This window comes from Mandrillus leucophaeus, unplaced genomic scaffold (assembly GCF_000951045.1).
Source record: "Mandrillus leucophaeus isolate KB7577 unplaced genomic scaffold, Mleu.le_1.0 Scaffold13, whole genome shotgun sequence".
In the NCBI taxonomy this organism is placed as follows: domain Eukaryota; kingdom Metazoa; phylum Chordata; class Mammalia; order Primates; family Cercopithecidae; genus Mandrillus; species Mandrillus leucophaeus.
Genome location: NW_012101254.1, coordinates 4,513,321 through 4,523,227, shown reverse-complemented (window position 1 = coordinate 4,523,227; position 9,907 = coordinate 4,513,321). Strand labels below are relative to the sequence as shown.

At 51.7% G+C, this 9,907-nt stretch overlaps 1 protein-coding gene across 5 annotated transcripts in view; it reads right to left on the bottom strand.

The window, feature by feature from the left end:
* Positions 1-1,362: 1,362 nt before the first annotated feature.
* MPV17 (MpV17 mitochondrial inner membrane protein) overlaps positions 1,363-9,907 on the bottom strand; it is a 14,414-nt gene continuing 5,869 nt past the window's right edge. For 2 of the 5 annotated variants that reach the window (XM_011972628.1, XM_011972627.1), the window contains exons 3-8: positions 4,807-4,922; positions 4,490-4,582; positions 4,304-4,399; positions 4,030-4,062; positions 3,716-3,768; positions 1,363-1,847 (exon numbers count right to left, since the gene is read on the bottom strand). In XM_011972628.1, the coding sequence (XP_011828018.1) occupies positions 1,778-1,847; positions 3,716-3,768; positions 4,030-4,062; positions 4,304-4,399; positions 4,490-4,582; positions 4,807-4,922 (461 nt within the window). In that variant the 3' untranslated portion in view covers positions 1,363-1,777. Of the gene's footprint in view, positions 1,848-2,909; positions 3,497-3,715; positions 3,769-4,029; positions 4,063-4,303; positions 4,400-4,489; positions 4,583-4,806; positions 4,968-9,907 lie in introns of those variants that run through there. The other 3 variants (XM_011972625.1, XM_011972626.1, XM_011972629.1) reach the window with 3 other exon arrangements.

Here is a 9,907-nt window from a genome sequence, read left to right as displayed (position 1 = left end):
CGGTGGCTGAGCTGAGCGGAGTCCTGGTGCTGGGGGAGGCTGGGTGGACGCTCTGAGCCACTCACAGGTTGTCAGCGAATGTTTGTACGGTCCAAGATTGAGCTCCAGTCTCTGTCCCTCGGGGCGGGCCGAAGGCGCCTTGGGGAACACAGGTTCTGTCCCGGGACTGCCGCCAGCCTTATATAGCGACAGGACAGCTCCGACTGACGTCAGCGAAGAACATGCACTGATTGTAGAAGCAATGACAGCCACAGCTTCGAGTCTGGCGGCTGGCGGGCCCCGGAGGGGCGCACCTCCCGACATGAGCCTTCGTCTCCCTGGGGCTAGCGCTGGAAGCAGCACTGGACGCAGGAGAGCGAGAAGCTGGCTGGGGCGAAAGGACTGCTCTGGGACCCACGGGAGTCCCTCGCCCTGCTTAGAACGCCAGCAGTGACTAGGGCCGTCACCAGACCAGACTAGTCCGGGTCGCGTGTTCTGACACACGAAAGGGAGGCGGGACCGTGGGGGCTGTCCATGGTGCTGACCCCGTCCTGCGCCTCTAGAAGTGGCTAGAGATGATGTGAGAACGCTGTACTGCTGCAAACCACTGCCTCGTGGCAGCTATCAGTTCTGCAAATGCAGGTATCAGGAGTCCACCGCTGGCACTCAGCCAACACAGTGGGTCCCATTGAGAGGCAGTCTTCCACAACCAAAGTCTCCCAGCATTCTCATCTTTTTCCAGCCCCAGGATCCAAATTCTAGGGCTGTCTGACACAGGCACCATGTAACAGAGGGTCTCTGGCCTCCAAGTGCGTTCAGACCACAAATATGGCCCATCTGCTTTTGAGTTTGTCCAAAGTGGTAGTTTAGCAAAGTTCCGTTTCTCTCCTGGGAATCATAGCAGCAGTATTACTCTGCCCATGAGTAGTAAACAAATATGGGTTCAAGTTTCTGCTAACTCCTGGTGTGGGCAGGTCACCTCCCTTCTACCAACCTCAGGGTTCTCAGTTGTAGAAGACTGGGCTTGGCCAGGCGTGGTGGCTCACGTCTGTAATCCCAACACTTTGGCAGACCGAGGCAGGTAGATCACGAGGTCAGTAGTTTGAGATCAGCCTGGCCAATATGGCAAAACCCCATCTCTACTAAAAATACAAAAATTAGCTGGGCATGGCGGTGCGCACCTATAGTCCCAGCTCCTCAGAAGAATCACCTGAACCCAGGAGGCGGAAGCTGCAGTAAGCCGAGATCGCGCCATTGCACTCCAGCCTGGGAGACAGAGCGAGACTCCATCTCAAAAAAAAAAAAAAAAAAAAAAAAGATTGGGCTTGGTGGTCTCTTGGCTTCTTTCCAGCTCTAGAAATGACTCCCCATTACCACTGAAGATTCCGGATTACACATTTAATAACATATTTACTGAGGCATCATATAAAGGGTTCCGGGGGTCTCTGAAGAGCTGGAGCTACAAGGCTAGGCAGGGTTAGAGTAACAAATGTGTCTATGAAGAGTGGGGATGAGTGGCATTTGCTGGGATATGTGTGTAAAGTTGATAAGGTCATGAAAGTTCAACAGATATTTATGGAGTGCCTAGTATGTGGTGGGAATAAGACTATTATCAAGGGCTCTAAAGCAGTCAGCGCACATTTTAGAGTGAAGGGAGCATTGCAGGGTGCTAGTCCTCTTAAGTTCTGACTGGCAACCCAACCCTGTGGAAACTAGTGTGCCCACTTTAGGAAGTTGTCTGACCGTTCCAGGGCCAAGCTGCATCACTGCAAGGTGGAAACGATGGAGTGAGGCCGGCTTAGAGCCGATGTGCCTTCCAGGACAGGTAGGAGTTCCAGATAACAGCAACACATTGGACAACGGCCAACCTAAGGAACAAGAATAACACGGTGAAGAGGAGGAAAGCTAAGCAGTGAGCAAGGGCTGGAGATGAGAGTGTGAAATGGAAAAGGAGGGATCATGTCAGAAGATTGGCAGGTTTAGGTCTCTTTCCTTCAGCGCCTTTTTTTTTTTTTTTGAGATGGAGTCTCCTCTGTCGCCCAGGCTGGAGTGCAGTAGTGCGATCTTGGCTCACTGCCTCCCGGGTTCAATCAATTCTCCTACCTCAGCCTCCCAAGTAGCTGGAACTACAGGTGTGCTCCACCACACCTGGCTAATTTTTGTATTTTTAGTAGAGACAGGGTTTCACCATGCTGGCCAGGCTGGTCTCAAACTCCTGACCTCAAGTGATCTACCCACCTCGGCCTCCCAAAGTGCTGGGATTACAGGTGTGAGCCACCGCACCCAGCCCCTTCAGTGCCCTGTGAAGGGCCTGTGTGGCTTGGACTAAAGGACAACTGGCTCAAATTCTAGTGCCATCCCAGAGCTCTGTTTCCTGGCTGAGAGCCTCAAAGGCTAAATATTTAGCGGCTCTCTTGCCACATGTAGCTCTGTTAATCACAGAAAGGGCCCCTATCTGTCCTGTACCAGCTGAGATTTCATCTTCCAAAATGTACGGACTACCATACAAAGTAGCATCTTTTTGTTTTAAATTAACCTTGCTCTGGTTTCAAAGAGTGTTGCAAAGGACCCTAATGTTTAAGATTTGGTTCATAAGTCTGTATTCCTTTTTTGTTTTCTGTTTTTTTTTTTTTGAAATGGAGTCTCACTCTGTTGCCCAGGCTGGAGTGTGGTGGTGCGATCTTGGCTCACTGCAACCTCTGCCTCGCGGGTTCAAGCAATTCTCCTGCCTCAGCCTCCCGAGTAGCTGGCACTACAGGCACCTGCTACCACGCCCAGCTAATCTTTGTATTTTTAGTAGAGACAGGGTTTCACCATATTGGTCAGGCTGGTCTCGAATTCCTGACCTTGTGATCCGCCCGCCCCAGCCTCCCAAAGTGTTGGGATTACAGGCGTGAGCCACTGCACCCAGCCTTTTTTTTTTTGAGACAGGGTCTCACTCTGTCACCAGGCTCTGAAATGCAGTGGCACAATCTTGGCTCACAGCAACCTCCATCTCTCGGGCTCAAGTGATCCTCCCACCTCAGCCTCCCAAGTAGCTGGGACTACAGGCATATGTTACCATGTGCCTGGCTAATTTTTTGTATTTTCTGTAGAGATGAGGTCTCACTATATTGCCTAGGCTGGTGTCAAACTCCTAGACCCTAGCAAACCTCTCGCCTCAGCCTCCCAAAGTCCTAGAATTACAGGTGTGAGCCACCATGCCCAGCCAGTCTGTATTCATTTTAGCTATGTTATTCATGTACATTTTGGCCATGTTCCCCCTTATTTTCCCCTGTTCCCACAATCCCTCACCTCCAAGCATTTGAACCACACATCTTCAGTTCCATTATTTTTTTGGGTGCAGTTCAGCAACTGTCTTTATCATGAGTGTCTGGCCAGGCTTCTACTTGGCTTTCTGGTCTACCTCTCTGTCTAACCTAGGCTGCAGCACCCCAGCCACTGTCCCTCCAGATACGCCATCAAAGGCGGAGCCCCAGGTGGGATGGCGACAAGGGTGGTAGAAGCAGGATCCTCCCTAGGGAGATGAAGAAGGTCAGTGGGCAGACACTCTGGACGGTTTCTGGAAATGGCTAGACATCTGAATAACACGCTTGGGAATCTGAGAAACTCTGATCAGGGCTCAGTGTTCCAGTTGGGGGTCTAAGGTAGCTCAAGGTTGAAATGAGAATCATTTTGTCTCCAACTGTTGGTAACGTGGGTATTCCTTGATGGGTGGGGTAGGGGTGCGACATACCTGTAATGAAGGGGGACCAGGTAGAAGTTGGCTAACTGCACAGCAGGCCATAGCTGCAAGAGAGAAGGTAAAGGTTGGATGGCTGCCCCACCACCTGACCCCAGACTCACTGTCTTGCCTGGCCCTACCCCAACTTCTGCACATAAGAGAAAGGTGAACAATTGGGTGATGGCTTCCCTATTTATGGTGCCCATCCTGGGAATGAAAGAGTAATCCCAACGGAAGGGCTTCCCATGTCAGGAGGACCCCCAATCCCAGGACAGTTCTAGACTTAAGGAAGCAGAAGAACAAGCAGTTGAGGTGTCAGCTCTTACATAGTAGTTGGTGATAAGGGCATCAGGATAATCCTGGGGAGACAGAGAAGGAACAAATTAACACTTGCACCTCCAAGCAGCTCCCACTTCCCAGTGTGAATGACAGACTTGGGTTCAAAGAGCACATTCCTGCACCATAACCCTCAGCTCCTCTCCTTCATGGCCTGGGACTCAACCTGCACTTACCTACTTTTTTATCCCTGTAAAACCTGTCTCCTTCCCCTGGGCTGTCAGTCTGCTAGCCAGAGACATTCTCCACACCTGCCCAGCTCACCCGCTGTAGTTTGGCCCAGTTGTCCTTGGCTGACAGTCCATTGAGTGCCCCTACCAGTGGGAGAAAGCAGCCTAGAAAACACGGGGCAAAGCCCCCCTAGGGAAGAGAAATTAAAGTCCTATGAGTGCTGAAATCCCCACCTACCCCCAACACAGCTCACCCTCCCCACTCCGTTCTCCTGCTCACCTGATCCAACATCATCTTCTTCAGTGCATCCACCTTGGTGGTGCCAGGGATGAACCGATCCAAAACCTTGTACCAGCCTCCTACCACAGGGCCCTGGAAGTAAACCCCAGCTAGCAGCAGGCTGCAGTGAGGGAGCACTAGGCCTCTACCTCACTAAGCTCCCCGCCCCAAGTATCAGAAACCCTTAGGGGAAGTGGACACTAAGAAAAGAGGGCGGCAGGTTGGCTTAGGTGTGACAGTCCAAGGGAAGCCAAAGGATGACAAAGAACTAAGACTACTGTTGAGTCCACTGAAGCCCTGCGGAGGGGAGAACTTACCACAAAGCCACAGCCCAGGGACATCATAGTCAGAGTCCGGCCTCTCTGGTGTTCCTGCAGACCCCGCCTCTCCACCAGCTGCTGTGAGATAATGTCACCCAGGCCCATCAGGGACCCTATGCAGGGTACACAGGTGTTGTCAGGACATCTCCTGGGATGGGCTGCCATTCCAAGGAAGGAGGGACATCTGCTGACCTCCACTGAGACTCTGGTACTCTCATCCCCAGGGCTTCATTCTGGAAACAAATGACTAGTCCCTTCCTGCTGCCTCAAAGCCCTCATCTCCCCAAGGATGGTGACACCTCATGTGTATCCTGTCAGAACTGGGATGAGCAGGCCCAGGAACTTTGCATTGAGCAGTAAAGGGAAGTCAGAGTCAGTAAATAAAGAGAGAGGAAGGAGAATTTAAGGCCACAGGGCTGAGAACCACAGACCGTCAGAATCAAAAGGGGCTTTAAGATAATTTAATGCAAACCGCTTATTTTAGAGGTATGGAAACGAAGTCCAGGATCCCACATAACCAGTAAGTGCAGGGCCAATGCAAGAACCAGGTGGCTGGATTCCTAGACACTTCTAGGACACAGCACAATGAATAAATCATGTGCAGAATGGTAGGAAACCCTGTTTTCTCCCCCGAGCCCAATGCAAGACCCTGCCAACAGCTTTCACCTTGGTCTAAGAGATCTCTATTTGTGGAGAACAGCAAAAATAACTTTTTTTTTTTTTTTTTTTTAGACTGAGTCTCGCTCTGTTGTCCAGGCTGGAGTGCAGTGGCATGATCTTGGCTCACTGCAACCTCCGCCTCCCGGATTCAAACAATTCCCCTGCTTCAGCCTCTCAAGTGGCTAGGACTACAGGCACCCACCACCATGCCTGCCTATTTTTTGTATTTTTAGTAGAGATGGGGTTTCGCCATGTTGGCCAGGCTGATCTTGAACCCCTGACCTCAGGTGATCTGCTCGCCTTGGCTTCTCAAAGGGCTGAGATTACAGGCATGAGCCACTGTGCCTGGCCAGAATAACTCTTTTTCTAAAACAAGAGTGCTGGTCTGGAATTGTGGCTCACACCTGTAATTCCGGCACTCTGGGAGGCTGAGGCAGGAGGATTGCTTGAGCCCAGGAGTTTGAGTTCAGCCTGGACAATATAGCAAGACCCAACTTCTACAATTATTTTTTTTTAAATAATTATCTGGGCATGGTGGCACGTGCCTGTAGTCCCAGCTACTCAGGAGGCTGAGGTGGGAGGATCGCTTGACCCCAGGAGGTCAAGGCTGCAGTGATCACGCCATCACACTGCTGCCTGGGAGACAGAGCAAGACCCTATCTCAAAAAGAAAAAAAAAAAATGAAAGAAGAGTGCTCAAATGGTCATAAGCAGGAAGATGACTGGTTGAGCTGATAAGAGTCCCCACAAGAAAGAGTCTTGGCCACCTCTTAGCACAATCAATCAGCTAAACCGAGATTTCCTCCATTCACAACCTTAGATCAAGTTGGCAATGAATATAGTGGCCATTTCCCCCCCAGGACTCTGCACCTGCTTCCCTTTCCCTAACTGCACAGATACCCAGCTCCAAGCAGCCCTATTTAGACACCCACACCCAGAAACTATGACAGAAATCATCACTGTTTACAGAGCCCCCACTCCGTTATGGTGGCGTGATGATTTCTAGCAAATACACACTTACCAGGCCACTTGGGAGTGACCGTATGATTTCCGGCTCGCCTGTCTATCTCACTGAGTAATGAGAGCCCCCTATCCAAACCCGTAGTCACACTGTCCCTGTGCCCTCAATTAGCACTGGGCAAACACATCCTTCTGCCCCATTCCTTGGCCCGGAGCTGGCTCTGACGTCCATGCTGGCTGCACACTCACTGCTGCGCTCCTCCTCCACACCCTCTGCCCAGCCCTGCCCCTGAGCAGCCTAGTCAGTGACAGCTGGGTATGGCTGAGAGCTGGGGCTGGGGCTGGGGCTGGGCACCCATGCCTCACCTGGGCTACTGGACATGGAGCAGCTCTGGGTACCCCCAATCCTGTCTTGTCTCTCCCTGAAACTCCCAAAGTGGTGGGGGTCTTCCAGAACACTGCGAGACATGACCTCCCAGAGTCAAGGATAGAATCCCAGACACCTTTGTTATCCCATTCCCCTACCATACAGCTAAGCAAGCCCCTGGTAAGTGCTCAGAAAATAAAGGGAAAACGTCAAATGTACTGCTCCAAACAGCAGGACGACTCTGAGAAAGGGCCTAAAGAACTCTTAAGTTCCCAAAGGTCCAAGTCGGGTAGAAGGTGCGAGGACGTCTAGGGGAACTGCAGGTTTGCTCCCACCCCCAAGCAATCAGCACTGGGTTCCCTATCCCTCCAGTCAGGGATAAGAGGGAGCTGCTGCAGCCCTGAAGAAAGGGAAGAGTGCTGCCGAGAAGACCAGGGGATGGTGAGGCAGAAAAGGCAGTTCTTTCTGAAATGAAGGGACCAACAGTGTAATGGTCTACTTTGGTAAGGTGTTTACAAAGGGCTCTTACACATTTAATCCTCACAAAAGATCTGAGAGGTAGGTGGTCACACCCCCATTCATTCATTCATTCACTTATTTTTGAGATGGAGTCTCGTTCTGTCGCCCAGGCTGGAGTGCAGTGGTACGATCTCGGCTCACTGCAACCTCCGCCTTCCTGTTTCAAGCGATTCTCCTGCCTCAGCCTCCTGAGTAGCTGGGATTACAGGTGCCCACCACCACACCTGGCTGATTTTTGTAGTTTTAGTAGAGATGGGGTTTCACCATTTCACCATGTTGGCCAGGTTGGTCTCGAACTCCTGACCCCAAGTGATCTGCCCGCCTCGGCCTCCCAAAGTGTTGGGATTACAGGTGTGAGCCACTGCACCTGGCCTACACCCCCATTTAATGATGAGTCTTTGAGAGATGAGGTGGCTTGGTAAAGAGCGCAGTTGGAACTGAACCCAGTCCTTCTCTCAAGGAGGACCAAGGAGGCCAGGGTATTCCCAGCATGGGCTGAGATGGGCTCAGAGGTCAGTAGCACCAGGAGGCCCCTGTGGCTGCTCCCCTGCTAGGTGTTCCTGCCCACATGAGGCCCCAAAGGGCTTGCATATCAAAGACATTCCCTAGACTAATGCACTTCCTCTCTGTCTTTACTCCCCCAAATTCCATCACTCTGCTCCTTGTCACCTCGTGGGGATGGCAGGCAGCAATATTCCTGGGAAAGAAACAGAGAAGTGTGTGTGTTTTCACTCTTCATGACTTGCCAACAGTCACACAACAAGCTAGAGGCAGAGCTTGAATGAAAAGCCAGGTCCCTGACTTCTAGCCCCATAGTTTAGAAGCCTGCAGCCTTGGAGAAAGATGGATTCAAGTCCCCCAAACTGTGCCCATCAAGCCTGAGGGACTACCAAGTGACAGGGCAGCAGTAGGGGTGAGTAGGTGGTGTGTAGATATGCAGCCCCTGACAGTTTATTTCAGAAGAGTGGCGCCCAGGGATTCCTTTGCCCACAGATGATCAGGCCTCCTGTGCCTGCAGCAACTCCAAGGTGGTATAAGGCTTTAGAGCAAGCATAGAGCAAGCGTGCTTTTCCAGCCCAAGTGACCCTTTGGGCAGGAAGGACAGACATTCAGATTCCTCACCCCATCTTCCCCAACCCAGAGCCCAAACAGATACAAACCACCCCAGCCTCTGGGAGATCTCCTGGATATATTTCGTTGGTCTGGACTCTCCAGTACTCTGGGCCCACTCCCCTTGGACTTGTTTCTAGGGAGCTGGGACTGGAGGCCTGCAAACATAATGGCCAGAGGCCTGATGGGCAGGGCGAGGGGCTACTGGGCAGTGATGCCCAATGACAGGCTGGGCAAGGAGCCCAGCGAGCAGATGCTGGCGCAGGTGTGACATCATGCCCCTGGGTAGGTGCCAGTTCTCATGCCGTCACTCCCCACCAGATCCAGAGGCCGGGGGAAGGGAGCCTGCCACTGAGCAGATTGATTTGGGACCACTTCCTGTCCACTAGAGGAAAAGCCCCAACTTCCACACCCTCTTCCTAGGCATGGGTGATGTAAATTCCCTACTTCTCCTATTTTGTTCCTCTGCTTACTTTTGTGGCTTTTGAGTCTCATGCGCAGAAGGCAGAGGGGCAAGAAGTGGTTTCTTGGAGTGAGGAGCAGGAAGCGTGTCCTTCAGTCCAGGAGGGCTGGGTCAGCAGGTATAGCTACTGGCATGAGGCCAGCAGTGCTGCCTTCCTCCTCAGAAGTCTCCAAACATTAGTCAGCTGCCTAGGGTAGGGGCTCAGTCTGGCACAGAGCCCAGAGGGAGTGGAAGCCCAGCAGTGCGAGGGGAGAGTGGATCCTCTGGGATTATTGTGAATGCTCTCTCATTTCTGGCCTGAACCCATCCTACTGCTAGAAAATGAGACAAAATGGGTAGTTTTGCAGCTTGTCACGTATCTAAGCTCAGAATAGCTGGGGTTGCACTCAGCATCTGGAGGCTCCAGTAGTCTCAAGGGCATGGCAGTGTGGCGGGCAGTGCCCTAGGTTATAACGCCAGCTCAACCACTGACTGAGACCTCAGTGCATGACACGCCCACTCCTGCCTCAGTTTCCTTCTCTGCAGTCTCACAGGCTGGACTAGATGGTCTGTAAGTTCTATTGAGCTCTCACACCCTAGCTTAATTCAGACCCCAGGGAAACCAGTATCTGTAGGAGCTCAGCTGCTCCCACAGCAGGACCGAGTAGACTAAGATGGATGAAGCTCGGCCCTGGGCCCACTGGAGAGTGGAAAGGCCCTCAAAAAAGGAAGGGATAAGGCTGACTCAAACTCTGTAGAACATGCAGCAACCCTTTCCCCAGGCTACCCTGTTCCGGACTCTGGCTTGGCCAAAACTGGTATACCAGACATTTCTTTTGAATCATTTCAAATGTTCTTGATTCACCTATTTCTTACTCCAGACATTACTGTAGTAATGACAGATTCTTGCTTCAGGCCTATGCCACACCTGGACCTTTGCTACTGATGGCTTCAGTGACTATGCATGTACAAACTAGTAGCGGAGGGGAGTTATCCCATGAGGTGAATTTTTTTTTTTTTTTTTTTTTTTTGAGACAGAGT